This window comes from Brassica rapa, chromosome A09 (genome assembly GCF_000309985.2).
Source record: "Brassica rapa cultivar Chiifu-401-42 chromosome A09, CAAS_Brap_v3.01, whole genome shotgun sequence".
Classification (NCBI taxonomy): Eukaryota; Viridiplantae; Streptophyta; class Magnoliopsida; order Brassicales; family Brassicaceae; genus Brassica; species Brassica rapa.
This window is the reverse complement of record NC_024803.2, coordinates 37,727,816-37,742,442: the sequence shown is the minus strand read 5'-3', so window position 1 is coordinate 37,742,442 and position 14,627 is coordinate 37,727,816. Positions and strand designations below refer to the sequence as shown.

The 14,627-nt window shown below is 38.6% G+C and overlaps 2 protein-coding genes across 11 annotated transcripts; both read right to left on the bottom strand.

Annotated features, from left to right (window-relative positions):
* Positions 1-252: 252 nt before the first annotated feature.
* On the bottom strand, positions 253-4,132 carry LOC103841994. Of its 9 annotated transcripts, none has more exons than XM_009118590.3 (9): positions 3,205-3,604; positions 2,489-2,549; positions 2,024-2,185; positions 1,801-1,906; positions 1,521-1,706; positions 1,270-1,423; positions 900-1,183; positions 687-791; positions 253-519 (listed from the first exon to the last, which is right to left on the bottom strand). In XM_009118590.3, exons 2-9 carry the CDS (start codon positions 2,501-2,503, stop codon positions 458-460), a joined length of 1,074 nt encoding a protein of 357 aa, XP_009116838.1. In that variant the 5' UTR covers positions 2,504-2,549; positions 3,205-3,604; the 3' UTR covers positions 253-457. The 9 variants fall into 9 exon arrangements, with proteins under 9 accessions (XP_009116838.1, XP_009116839.1, XP_033136371.1 ...); XM_009118591.3 differs by having other exon boundaries at positions 687-776; positions 3,205-3,584; XM_033280480.1 differs by having other exon boundaries at positions 268-519; positions 1,518-1,706; positions 2,489-2,592; positions 3,205-4,132.
* A 272-nt stretch (positions 4,133-4,404) lies between these two features.
* LOC103841993 lies at positions 4,405-10,879 on the bottom strand. 2 transcript variants are annotated; one of them, XM_009118589.3, is made up of 9 exons: positions 9,539-10,352; positions 9,256-9,444; positions 9,087-9,179; positions 8,828-9,010; positions 8,637-8,739; positions 8,358-8,543; positions 5,865-8,170; positions 4,907-5,445; positions 4,405-4,812 (listed from the first exon to the last, which is right to left on the bottom strand). In XM_009118589.3, the coding sequence occupies exons 1-9, from the start codon at positions 9,770-9,772 to the stop codon at positions 4,803-4,805; spliced, it is 3,843 nt and encodes a 1,280-aa protein (XP_009116837.1). In that variant the 5' UTR covers positions 9,773-10,352; the 3' UTR covers positions 4,405-4,802. The 2 variants fall into 2 exon arrangements, with proteins under 2 accessions (XP_009116837.1, XP_033136365.1); XM_033280474.1 differs by lacking the exon at positions 4,405-4,812 and having other exon boundaries at positions 5,210-5,445; positions 5,803-8,170; positions 9,539-10,879.
* Positions 10,880-14,627: the final 3,748 nt, after the last annotated feature.

Here is a 14,627-nt window from a genome sequence, read left to right as displayed (position 1 = left end):
AATTGGACCAAAGCAGTAAAATATACTCTTTGCAACCTGAAATGGGCTCTCTATTGGCTCGTTGGCAACACTAACTTCCAGCCTCTCTCTCTCTCTGCAACCGTCTCTTTGCCTTGTCATGTATCAGCAGCTGGTTCCTTGTACGCCAAGCGAGGAGGTCCTGGCTCTAATAACCCGCTAGGCACTAAAAACTCAAGAAACTCGTGAGGAGATACAACATGAATCAGTGACCTTAGTGTAAAGCATTCGTTATTATGAACATCGAAAAGTAAAGAAAACACTGATGCTGATAACTTGTTGTACATCCTCTTTTAGGTTCATTCTAACTCCTTTTTTATTCATAAGTACTTTGAGTTATAATAACAGTAGTAGTTATATTTGTTACTTAAAGAAAAAACAATGCTTGGTGTTTCTCTGAAGAAGATTATAATTATATATAGCCGTTTTCCCTTTCAATTCAAGGCTTCTCTTCATCTGAATTAGAACAAGGAGGTCCAGGCACATCCACGAAAAACTCCTCTGTTGATGCAAAGCAAAACAAGAAATATTAGTGAATGATCACAGAGCATCACAACAATATATAATAAACCAAACAAAGAACCGAATCTAGTTCAGTTTGACTCTGTTTCGGTTCCGGTTTGGTTTTCTACTGAAATGTTTCAAGAGACCAGTTAGTAGTAGTTCACCTATGTCCTCATGGTCAGGAGAATCAAGCAAAATCTCTGAATCAGATGGAAGAAAAGGAGAGCCTGGATAGTTTCCTAAGCCTTCTAACTCTGCAACATACACATCTTTATCCAATAAACCAGCTCTTGTTACAAACATAACACAAAATGATGTACAACTGAAACTTTACCTCCCAAAAGTATTAAAAAAGAGAATGTACAATTGCAACTTACCTCCCAAGTTTGACAGGTCTGCAGTGAGATCAGAAAGGCTAAAGTTCCAGGGAATCTGATCAAATGACCTGAGTGAATCTCTGGCATTCCCAGCTCCTCCTTCTCCTACTCCAACCTCAGAGGTGAACGCGGAATCAAGCACTGAAGCGTCCATTACCATATCTGAAGCATCAAATGGAAAGTGTCCACTTGATGCCACAGAAGCTGGACTCACTGACATCCCACCACTGTTTGGTGGAATCACTTGAGGAGTTGCATCATCCAGGGTTGTATCAATCACCATACTAAAAAATAACAGATAAATATTTTTTTTAAGTTTAAGACATAAGACTTTATAACTGGATAAACGATTGAGATTGTTGGTTCTTACTCATTCGTTGAGTTCATCTTCCGTGGCTGGAAATTAGCAGGGACTCCATTAACAACATGGTAGCTTGACACTCCCATTGCATCAATATGAGGATGGCCTGGAACATGCATTTGAGGGTGTTGTAGTACTGGATACCCCATTGGCATGGTAACTACTGTACTGCGTAACAACAACTGTGTTAAAGTAATAGTGAAACCAAAAACTTTTTACTTGTAATTGTTCAGCTAAACATAGGGTTTTAGACTTATTACCAGGTGCCATGTGATGCATTCCGTTTGGCATCGGTGCCAGAGGAAACTTTTGAGGTAGAGGATACTTCATGAGGTGGTACTGGTGCTCAAGCAAATGATTGAACAATATTATTTGCTTCTTCAGTTTCAACCTGATGTAATAAGCCCTGAAGAAGTCTGCGTTTTCTTCTTCCAGTTTCTGCCAAACTGATCAACAATGGACTTCTCATTGATGTTTCATCGCTGATAATAATGCGATTAACTACTGCATACATCAAATGAAGAGACTTCAAATGCTCACCCAAGCTTGTAAATCCAGGTTCTATCCTTGCTCGATCCAAGAGGATCTTCATGACCTCGTCTCTGTTCATGTACAACTGAAGACATCTTTCTATCAAATTCTGGACCTACATATATCATCAGATGTTACACACATACATACACATAAGCAGAGAAACAGAAAGAGGTAAAGCCTTTTTTTTGTAGTTGAAATAACAAGGAGGAGTGCAAATATTTTTTCTTACAAGTTCAATATCTTGTCTTGAAACTTTCCTACTGTCATTGCATGAAGCAGATACAGAAACAGCATCTTGTATAGGAGGAGCATCTACTGATTGGTTAATTTTATGTTCGTCTTGGTACTCATGTGAAGCTTGAGTGGAAGATTGTACTAGTTCCTGTGCGCACTGTAATTGAGATAATATTTATTCCAAAATATTGAACTTATTTGGTAACGAAAAAAGTCTACAAATACTGAGACAGAGGCTTAGAGTCTTAAACCACTGGCAAACAAAATTAATCATTGCCAACTTCATATACTGACCATTGTCCAAAATTAATTATTGTCCAATATACTGATCTAATCCATCAATCAATTTCTTAAGTGAATAGTAGCACAAGTTACTGAGTTTCAAAGAACACTAAAATACAGTAAAAACAAAGCTAATAAATTGTAGACGAGTTGTATCTTAGATAAACATTTTACCTACCTGTCCGTTCTTCATTACTGGTGAATATAAAGTGCAAGCATCATTCAACCAGAACTCTTGTCTGAGGCAGCATTTACAACAACGCAGTCAATAGAGCTCAACACCTTGATCAGTTTTTGTTTATAATTTTTAAAAACTAAAGAACAACAAGGCAAAATAAACAATTAGGCGTAGGCCATAGTTCCTTTGCACACTAATACCTAACAGTTTGCGAATATATAAGCTAACAGTCGAAGCAAATACAATTTAGCATATGCTTAACAACAGTGAATATAAAGTGTTTCCCACAGTGAATTGTTACATGGAAGGTGAATCCCTCAAACATTGTATAATAGGGTTCCAGATCCCAAGTAAGCACACTACAGAATCTATCTAATACAATAATTAAAAACTATTTCATAAAGTTCCACACAAACAAAAGAAAAAAAGTTCATCCCCACTCTATGTTGTTTTGTTTCACATTGACATCATCAACAACACCAGATAACAAGCAATAAACTCAACAACTTGTAAAACAAATATGATAATCTATTCAGATTATATCCATTATGGTTTATGGAATTCAGATACGTGAATTATGTGAACCTTAGATTAAAAAAATTTAGAAACGTTTGCCATCTGTGGAACTAGAAAACAGGAGCATGAGCTTAATGAATTACCAATAAATTATTGAATTTCTTTTTTAAAAGCAAAAAGATCTCAGCAGCGAATCTCACCTTCACCTCGAACCCTTAAATCTTACTCTTGAAAACAAAGTAGTCAAGTCGACGAATTGATTAAATCCTAAACGAGTCTCTCAACAATTCGTAAGAGCACTGAAACAGCGAACCATAATTTGTGAACTAGAATACCACTTGAGAGTGAGACAGCGAGAGACAACAACAAAAGGTTTCTGAAAATTTGTAGAGCAATATGCAGTAAAGTCAGTAAATGTAAAATGAAAAAACAAATAGTATGTATATACATACAGTTGACTACTTTACTGGACAAGGAAACTAAAAAAAAAAAATATATATATATATATATATCCTACAGTAACTTTAAAGAGAGACGGTGAAATTCTGACAGTGAGAATAAAGTTCGGCTTTAGCTTAAAATTTACCAACCGAAGTAAAATGTTGTGTCAGTCTGACGAGTGACTACTATAAAAGCATGGCATCACCTGCTCTGTGGAATAACATTATTTGTGGTACCACTTTTCTTCTAATGATATTTTTACTTCGATATCAATATAAAATTCTACTTATCACAATGAGTGGTCCGATTTCGAACCTCTTTTTATTCTGAAAATGAATTAAGTTAATGAGAAATTGTTATGTCACTCACTAGGCACCAAACAAAATCTCCTGATTGCTAGTACTAGCAGAGTTACTCCTTTTCCACCGTCCTTTTAATCAAATGAAAAACTTCTCATACTTAACACTAATTGAATCTTCCCCAATGTGATTTGACACCAACATTTCATTATGTAGACAAAACTCAAATCTACCGTCTACGGTATAAATCTAACACTTTTGGATTTTTTTTGTTAGGCCAACTCTAAAGTCCAAAACACTTCCACAAGATATACACCTAGATGGTCAAGTTGTTGATTGTTGTTGTGTTACGACGACAAAGGTATGGCATAACCTGCTCTCTGTAACCCTCTCGGAATGGCATCTTTCAATATTTTGATCAGGACCACTTTTCTTCTTAACATTATACCATGATAAAATCAACATTCTACTCCTCATAACGAGCGGTCTCACTTCGAACGTTTTTTTTAAAATAAATTCAATATTGAGAAATTGTTATGAGACTATTCGCTAAGCCCCAAATAAGATCTCATCACTTTTCCTAAATCAAATCAAACCATTATCTCTTATTCCACATTTTCTGCCATGATAATGGTTAATAATCAAATCAAAAACTACAAGTTCAGTTATAATACGATTTTTTTTTTCTAAAAGAAAGTAGACACATTATTTCTTGAATGTTTTATAGAAACATGATTAACGATAAGCCCTGAATTCTAATAGTTCATCTATGTGGGCACAAAGGCTACATTTTCTATTGGAAGAGTGAAAAGCCAGCTTGCTGCGTCTTTTTAAACTAGGTTGGCTCGCTGAGTGATGCTTACCCATCCGTCTTTACTTGGCTTCTCTCTTTGTTGCTTGAACCAATTCCAGATTGGTCTGAGGTAGATCAGTTCCTGTCTTTACTCTTCTTTTCACGGCTTCACAGCTCTTTGCCTTCTTTTGATTTCCAAAGATCCCTAGTGATGTGATCACACTGTTTCTTCCAAGTTCTTGTGTTTATTCCAGCCCCATTGATGTTATTTTCCCCTGTTGGGTGAGCAAAAAAAAACTGATCAAGAAGACTTTTCGCTCTGAAAACTAACATTTGTCTGCAATTGGAAGTCTAAAATATCAAATTTACCTGGGGAAACGAGGCGAGGAAGGATCATCAGGTGAAGACATATGAGAACCACGATACCTTGGCTGATCTTCAAATCCCCCACCACCACCAGCTGAATGGTTTCCGCCATTAAGATGTGGCGCTTCGTCCACAGAGTTATGATCATATGGATAAAACATCATGGCAGATGGAGGGTTGTGTTGTCCCTCTGGAGACGTCACACTGTTCTGCGTCATGCTCGGTGGCAGTCGGTATACGCTATAAACAACATTCCCGGGAGCATCTTGCGAATTATTTGAGCGGATAGTACCGTTTTGAGAATGGTGAGAAGAATACGAGGATGATTCATGCCTATACGATGACCCCCATTGCCTATCAGATCGATCTTGCCTTGGCTTATTATCAACTTGGTTACGATTGTTGTGGCTACTACGTCCAGAACCCCGTGCCTTTGTACCAGCATTCCAGTTGCCTTCTCTGTCGCTGTGATGGTCGTTTCTGTCATGTCCATAATTCCCTCGCCTCATGCCAGATGCAGGCCGCTGCTCCCTAGGGGAAATCTTCAGCAACAAATTCAAAAAAAAAAAGTTCAGAGAAGTGTGACAAACCAAAACCGTCATGAATGCTATATACCATCAGTAAAGGAGGAGATAGCAATGCTTCAGCAAAATAAGCATAGCATATAACAAGCAGGGGCGGTTACAGATAGAACGAACAAGATCCACAAGCAAAGCCTGAAACATGCCTAAACCTCTCGAAGTAGCAGACTTGAAGGCAACTAAGGTACGCAAACAGAACATGCTGTGAATTCATTCAAGACCCATAGGCCATAAGACTGTCAAACATTTAATGGATTATAAAATAACGCAAAAGTTCCTCTTCGTGCCTTAGGCCAGACAACAAAATGAAGTTTGTACCTTGATGGACGAAAGCATGCACGCAATATAATGGAAGCTCAAGGAAGGGATTCAGTTCTTACAGGATTTGGAAAATATGTCCCCGTCCCACTTCGATATCTGGGAGTTTCATTAGCATAACGAGGATAAATGTTAGGTGGCCTGGTCGAAACAGGAGCAACGGGTACAAGACGGGGTCCGTAGGTCATCATGAGCTGATTGACTGCATTGGTGTAAGCAAGAGATCTTCCAGGACCATCCCATGGTAAACGCCCCTGGAGATAAGCAGGCGGCACTAAAACAGAAGGAGGGTACAACACCGGCGGATGTTGAAAACTCTGGCAAGAGCGGCCATACTGCAAACTTTGCCAATGACTCATAATATCTCCATTGAGAATATCATTTTTGTGCTCCCTTGGTTCTACATACGAGCCAACTCCGGTGGAGTGCGAAGACACATTTATCTCAGACAGATCAAGTCCCCTGAACGAGTCAAAACTTTTACAGGGGTCATGATTCTCTACTACCTCATCCACACTGAGGTGGCTCGCCAACGTATCTGATGTCGCATTACCACCAGCTTGATAGTTGTGCATTGGAAGCATTGCAAAGAATGGAACAGGTGGCCCAGTGGGAACAAAAGTATATCCAGAACCATAAGCCTCTTTTCGTTGCATGCCATGGCCAAGGATGAATGGAGCAAGAGACACTGTGGACTCTGATCCACTTGTCTTAGCTAGTTCATGACCATGAACGTGATTCCTTTGTAGTTGAAATGACGCAACAGTAGGACAAGGGCCCAGATCCCTTTCGGTTATTTCTTTGCTTGATACAGGAATCCACTCTCTGTTATCACCTTCAACCTGGACTGAGTGTCCAGGAACGCTCTTGCCTTTTCCATACAGTGCAGACGCAGCTCCAGAAACTGCTTTCCTATTCCGTTTATCCCTAGCTGGCTTTGAGCCCTTTGTAGTTGATCCATCCCAAGAGCTTTCAGATGAAGTCCTGCTTCTAACGGAACTAGCACAAGAAACAGATCTAGAGCCTGCATTTCTCTCCTCATTCTGAATCTGACTGCCTCTGACTGGAGAGTGGGAATTTTCTAAATCATCTCCCCTTGTTGACCGTATTTTACGACTTGAGGGTACGAAACTGTGCTCTGCAGAAGATGAATGATGTTTATCATTTGCCTGATGCATTCCATTTTCAAGTCTAAAACTAGGAGTTCCCCTTTCTTGCTCGTACCAGTGATCATGGTCAGACTCTTCGACGTTCACTTCTGGAGACCCCATCTCTTCATTACCAGCTTTGCTCAGCTTTTCTGACATTGGATGGGATCCACTCGGAAAATAATGGGGAAATGGTGGAGACACAAAGTTTTGCGGGAATTGCATATTGGCACTCCAAGGTGTCTCCATGAAAGGAAGGTTAGAAGGAATAATACCAGGCACATTCCTGTGACCATATCCCATTGAAGCTAAGATGGCAGGTGTAACTGGAAACGGTAAGTGGGGGCCCGTAGAAAAATTAAAAGGAAAAGGGAAGTGTCCATTGAAACCTTGCCCTGCAACATATGCCATCGAGTTGACAAGATCTTGCTCTTCCTGTTGCATACCATATTCCCCTGCGGCCGAGAAACCTTCATTCACGGAAACTGAGCCTAAATCATCACAATAACTGTTCACTGCACTACTCATGTCAACAGTACTATCAGGACTTCGAGGGGATGGTGTATGCCTAACTGAAGATGAGTCGGCCTCATTTCTGATACTGCTTGACAAACTCTCAGACTCTAGACCTTTTTCCCTGATACTATCAACCCTCGTGGAATTAGTTTGGCGTTTTCCAGCTTCTGGGGCTCTACTACGCCGTGATGGCAAAAGAGCTTCACCATATGTCTCAGTAAGCTCAGGGCTAGACCGCGTCCTGGCAAAGAGATGCCTTCCATGAAAATTATTCACCATTATTTCTGGCTTAACAGTTTGCTGAAGTTTACCATTTGAAGCATTTTGATTAGAACGAACTTCCTGAGTAAGTTGGTAAGAGTTGCCACTGTTTTTTTGGGCATGATATGTTGCTTTAGATATAACTTCAGTTCCACCGTTGTTCTGTCGAGAGGGTACATTGCGAGGGGCGGAATTTTGGTCTCTGTAGCTGCTTGAAGAATTACTAACATTGTCAGCTTGAAGACAAGGCTCAGGATCTCCCAGTCTTGATAACCATAGATCATTTCCAGGAGCATCAGGACGACGACCACTGCCATGTCTTTCCCATGTATTCATAAAAAATTGGTTAACCTCATGGATCAAATTCTCCTTAGGGCATTCAAGTAACCTAGCCAACTTCTTGGCACCAAGAGTAAATGCACTTCGTATCCTAAAGAAGTTACCTGCCACAACAATTGTACAACAAACACAAAATCCAAACACGTAAGCATATGAACGTGTTTGGGCATCTTCTAGCTTCATACTGTATAAAGAAAAGAACACCTTCAATAAGCTACCAAGGGAAGATAGGTATTAGCGTTCAACTATAACAGTACGTATTGTACCAAAAAATCTGAAACAGGAGAGCACCTTTACTGACACTGCGTCCAAGGTTGTTGTTCTCACGCAAAGGGTCTATAACATTGAAGTGTTTGGCAACAAAAGGATGCCCCTGTGTCTCTTGAGCAACAGGGTTAACTGCATAAGCTCTACTAAACTCTTTCAGAAACGCTTCGCTCTTTCGTAACTCTCCAACATCTTTTCGAGGAGGCTCCGCTGTGAAACATTGCACATCAAGACAGTCAGTGCTAAATACAGTTCAATGCACACTTAAAGCAAATGTAAGATAAAGAGCATTCTATAAAATACCTGTTACATCTGGTAGTGAACTAACTGGAACAGGACCCCAGAGGCTAATACAAAAATTCTGCCAGTCGAACTTACTAAAGAACTCAAGAAAACGATAGAGAACCTACAAATGCAGCAAGCAATCAAGTCAAAACGATTTGAAAGAACCATTCTTGACAGAACAAGGACAAGTTTCGTAATGTCACACTTACCTCGAGGGGTCCAGAAAACGAGTTGTCGAAAACGTGAAAGATGTAAAGAACCAAGGTTTCGAGGGCATATGTTGAAATAAGCCCATGGTGAGCCCCCAATATACGGCTCTCGTAATAACACCAGGCTTTGATCAATATGATACTACGCTTGAACAAATGGTTCTGGTTTATAAAGAGATCAGCCTGCATTACATAACAGCATAAAGTTACATAATGAAAGAGAAAGCAAGTGGAATGTTCTATACGGTTGGAAGCTAACCTCCTCAAGGAAGCATAGTGTACACAAACCTCCAATCTGATTGAAAGAAATATCCACAACAATGTTCTCCACCAGACACTTAATCAACTTTACCTGAAACATTTGCACCAACAAAAGCTTAATACACAGTGGAGTATGCCAAATCAATGAAACATTAGAGGATCATTACTTCAGCCTGAATATACTGGACTTCTTTAACACGGAACTCAGCATTCTCATTCCTCTCTTCCTTCTCAAGCATATCACGAACCAAATTAGCCCAGGAGTCCTTCAGGCTTTGGTTAGTGCTGAAGGCAGTCAAATCAATATCTCCATCCGGCAGATAAGTCTTCAGTGGCACCGATCCAAAAGTAAAGATCTAACAGGCAATGAGAAAGTGATAAGTTGTTTAAAGTCAAGTATCATACATACATGATAAGCCTACGCACGTATCAAGATTATAGTAGGCCCACCTCAACCTGAAGAGGGAAGCACTCCATGATAAGCCTCCGCACGTATCTAGCAACCGCGTTTCGTCGATCTTCTGAAGGAGGATTGGGCTGGATACAAGCAATGAGCTTAGCGGTTCTATCCTCGGCCTTGGCCCATCTCTCCGCATCGAGGGGACGTGTCACAGACGCAGCCTTCCCCGGCAATAGCCCGTTCGGAAACAAGCCATTCGGCGCCGATGATCCATTCTCACCCATGCAAATCTCTCCCGCGTCACAGTTCAAAGACTCTCTGCCCAAAACCGTTACGATTGCTATGAAGCAACCACAAATCTAACCGCTATGAGCCGAATTGACCTTTGAATCCAAGAATCGAATCGATTGTGTACGAGAGAAATAGGGCGGAATTAAGAAATCGCAGAGGCGAAATCGAATTGAAGGAGAAGGAATGAGAAAACCCTAGGAAGGGAGGGAGGGAGGGACGAAAGGCTATTATTCTAAAGATAGAAAAGGAGCGTGAATCAATTAGAATCGAGAAAGAGAGAGAGAGAATCTAGCAAGCAAGTATGGAGAGGCGAATGCGAGAGATTGATCAAAGGCTTTCCTTTCACTCGCGGACTGAAATGGTTGATGATGACGAAGTTGTTGCAGTATATAGTAGTAGAGTATTGATTTGTTCTACTTTTTTTTTTAACTTTTTATCTTCTTCACGTGCATGATAGTGGTGATGGATAAAAAGTAAAAACCCATTTTTACTTGCTTGTTTGGCTTAGGATTCTCAAACATGCTCAAGTTTACAAAAATGCTCTCCATCTGGCTTATTTTTTTTTAACAAATCATAGATTACATCATCTTATAATATCTCGAGTCAACAAACTATTTTTATTTTGTATAGCATGTCTCCTAAACAATGATCTCGTTCTATTTATCCCCGTACATAAAAGTTCAAATTTTATTTCTTCGCAAGATTAAAATTTCAGATTTATATCTCCACATATATAAAATTTGAAGTAAAAAATCCCATAGAACATAATTTAAATTGGTGTATTGTTTAAAGTAGGCTGTAAATTTCCTTAAACCGACAATTAACCAAATTAAGATCCAGTTAGATCTAAAACATTAAATAAAAAAAAATCACCTGGTCCAATAAAATTAGTAAACCATTTTGACCAATGAAATTGATTGTACTATAACAAACAGAATCATCAATATCACCAAATCTAATCAAAGACTCTGCCCTAACCGTTACGATTGCTATATTAAGCAACCATCAGATTTGTCTATCTTTCACGGCTTCTCAAGAACACAAAAATGGAATAAACCTAATCGCATATGAGCCGAATTGACCTTCGATCTAAGAGAAATATTAGTGGTAGAAATCTACAAGGGTTTTTTACCTTTGACTAAAAAAAGTAAGAGAAAGAGGAAGTTAAAGAAGCAAGAATCATTTTTTTAATGGAGAAACTACCAAAAAATGTTAAGAGTTCAAAACCCTGTCTTTCTTCTATTGGTATATTCTTTAAAAATATAAAAATGGTAATTTCAGTTCAGATTATCTTAAAATATAAATAGGTGTCGGATAATAGTATTATATAAAAAAAATTATTTTTACAATGCTATAATTTTATGTGTTTCTTTCAAAAGATTTGATATGATTTTTAGAACCATTTACAAAAAAAAAAATATTTATAGATTTTATAAGTTTGTGTAGTTCACCTTATTTATACTCTTTGATTACATTACAAATTTTTTTGACATTGTATATATGTCATCCACTATTTATATCCTGGAGCTAGACCTGACTTCCCAGAATTACCGAGTGCTTTCATCATGACCCGAAAAGTGATGTCGGTAGGAGCAAAGCCACACCCAACCATTCCTTTGAGTAGCACCTCTGCTGCTTCTGGAGATTCAGAGTATCCATTTGCCGACAACAGCGCGTTGTAGAGCCTGTGCGTATCAATCTTCTTCTTCTTGGTCTTGTTCCTGGGAGATCGAAAGTAGCTCACAAAGGGAGAGAAGACATACAACCTCGAAAGGCAAGACTCTGCCCACTTGTTGTTGAGAATCCCACACTTTAATCCTAGGCATAAAGCATCTCGACCTGTCTGGAATTAAAGACGGTTTGAGAGTGCAGGTAAATGTTGGCGAGGGAGTAGATAGACTTGGGCTCGTTGTACTCCTCCAAGGATTCATGCTCCATCACAAGTGTCTCCAATCTCTCCTCCAGGTTCTCAACATCAGCGGCATAAACCTTCACCACAAATACTCTGAACTTGTCTCTGAGAGACACCACCTGAGACAGAGGTGTCGAACCCTCCTCAAAATTACCATTCTCAAACCACACATAGTCTATGTGCAATCACAAATTCAGAAGATATTCGAAGATATTGCTGGTGGTTTCATTAATGAGGTTCATATATCCTTAACAATCTTAAAACAACTAAGATCAATTAAGTAATACTTAGAAAGACTTGATGTACAGTTCGTGAAGACATGCTAGAGAGGTGATTATGAAATTAGTTTTATTTTCTTTGACGTGGCGAGACTTGATGTATGTTTTATAAAATTAATGAATAGAATTATGAGTCTGAGGTTTTCTGTTATATTATTTTGGTTTCTATAGAAAGGTAATTGTCATTGATTATATAAAGAACTGTAATTGTTATATTTGAGCTCAATTCATGGACTTGGATCAAACCAAAAGAACATACCAAATAAGAACGGGAGAGTGTTAGGAGTATCCTTCCCATAGCTCATGATTTGATTACTGTTTTACAATAATTGTGCAGTTTCATGACCTTGGTTTAAAATAAAAATGTTATTTATCACTATTAACATAAGACGACAAGTTAGTGCACTGCTCATGACCATGATTCATTAATTGATGTTATGAATCATAACATTATAAACCAAGTTGGTTAGACGGATAGACCCTCATTTACTTCAAAATTAATAAGGAAATATGCTTTGAAAAAGAATAAAGTTCGAATAATGAAATAAATTCAATAGCAAGTTTTGTAAATCTCATATGAATATGTTAGTCAATGTTCATGTTTCAATAAGAGATATTAAATTATTGATTAAAAGCTATTATACCTTTGCCGAGAGCTTTCAGCAAGAAACGTGACTTTGGTTGGAGCTAAGCGAAGCTGAACCATCTCTCTGAGCAGCACCTCTGCAGCTTCTGGAGATTGAGAGAAGCCCTGTGCAGCCAACAGACCGTTGTAGAACCGGTACGGATTGTGCTTCTTCATGGTCTTGTTCCTGGATACACACTCAAGAGAAAGTACGTAGCCTATAAAAGGAGAGTAGGCATACAAGGTGGAAAGTCGAGACTGTGCCCAGGGGTTGTTGATAATGTCACACTTCACTCCCAGCGCATGAATCATCTTCACCTCCCTTATATCAAAGTGCTTGGATAGGCACAGGTTGGCCAGGGTAGTCTTTGTCTTCTTGTAATCATTCCAGTGTTCATACTCCATGACAAGGGTCTCCAACCTCTCCTCCAGACTCTCCCATCTCGGATTCAGGTTCTCCACATCCCCACACGTCTTCACCACCAAAACTCTGAACTGATCTCTGAGAGACACGGCTTGAGACAGAGGCGTCGAGCCCTCCTTAAACTCACCTTTCACGAACCGCTCGGTGATCAACCCGATTTGCTGCAATAAAAATCACACAAGTCAGGCCCAAAACAATATAGGCCCAAGGTTTCGTTAACCAAAAACAATATTAAGTTTATTAAGTAAATTTAACAAATTATTAAGTTTATTAAGTAAATTTAACAAATTATTAAGTTTATTAACAAAATCAATTAAGTTTATTAAAATTAATAAATCATTAAGTTTATTAAGTTTAGTAAATTACGGATTGACCCCATTAACTTAGCTTAAAATCAATTAAATTCGATTGTGATGTTGCCACCATATTATTATTTACTTCGTACATGTGACATGTATTAACATAAACTTCGTGTAGTTGTTGACACATTCTCATACACTGGATGGTTTCCACCATATTAGTGTAAACTTCGTGTAGGTAGGAAACTTTTTTCCTTCGAAAAAAATACATTGCACACAGATAGTTTATGTTCACCTAAGTGTAGACATGATGAGAATCCTCATTCCTCAGCAATGACTCCAGTGGAGTGTAGTGAAGCTGCTTTGAGTTATTTTCTCTCCTCATCTCGTGAGAGGTTTGTGATGACTAAAGAAAAATGGAATCATCTTCTTCATATTATTAGTTATTATTATTATTTAGTTTAAGAACACACAAACAGTAACCAACAAATAACAGTGATCAACCAATTGATTTTCTCAGCCATTCTGACTTAAAAAAAAAGAAAGAAAAAGAAAGAAAAAGAAAGCAAAACTGCATCGTAAACTCTAGGATTTTTGCTAAAAAAAAATCTAGGATTTAAGGAAGAAGAAAACAAAAGAAAACATATTGTGGGGGAAAAAAACATTAATACAGGAGAAACGCAACACCACTCTCTCTCTCTCTCTCTCTCTCTCTCTAATTGCTTATAAATCTAAATGTGGAGATCATCAAAAACTGTTGCAGCCATTGGGCTAGCGTTTGCATCTTTATTTTTGTCTTGCAGCTGGTCCTTCAATGTTCAAAAACAGAGGCAAACAGAACTATCTCCCATCAGTCATCTATAGCTATATATATCCACGACTCAATATGGTAGTATGTATATGTTTAAGTCATAAATCCAAAGATGAAAAAGGTGTGTATACCCAAGAGATTACAGCACAAGGTAGTGGGAATCTCATACTAGGCACTCAGGCTGAACAACCAGAAACATGTCTTATAAAAAGACCATCAAAGTAGGCTCAATACATGATCAAAATATGTGGTGCCATCGAGATGGAATTGAACAACTCGGAGCAGAAAAAAAAAACATTGCATAATGGAGAGATATGAAGATACGATATGTACCTCGCCACTAATAAACGATAAAAGGTCATCCACAGAACACTCGTCCACACGTTCTTCAACCTCTATACTCTAGGACATGGAAATACCCAAAAAAATCAGTTGATGATAGACTCTTCACACGTGAGCTGCGGTTGGGTTCACAATAGCAATTGTGGTATATAAAAGC

Excerpts from the sequence above, each read along its gene's own strand:
- LOC103841994 (XM_033280480.1), bottom strand. Across the intron at positions 1,424-1,517 it reads GCATCACATGGCACCTGGTA|TAGTTACCATGCCAATGGGG; the intron begins ATAAGTCTAAAA and ends TACGCAGTACAG. Across the intron at positions 1,184-1,269 it reads AAGATGAACTCAACGAATGA|TATGGTGATTGATACAACCC; the intron begins GTAAGAACCAAC and ends GTTATTTTTTAG.
- LOC103841993 (XM_009118589.3), bottom strand. The coding sequence starts at position 9,772 with ATGGGTGAGAATGGATCATCGGCGCCGAATGGCTTGTTTCCGAACGGG. Across the intron at positions 9,445-9,538 it reads GCTTCCCTCTTCAGGTTGAG|ATCTTTACTTTTGGATCGGT; the intron begins GTGGGCCTACTA and ends ATTGCCTGTTAG. Across the intron at positions 8,740-8,827 it reads CGTTTTCTGGACCCCTCGAG|GTTCTCTATCGTTTTCTTGA; the intron begins GTAAGTGTGACA and ends CTGCATTTGTAG.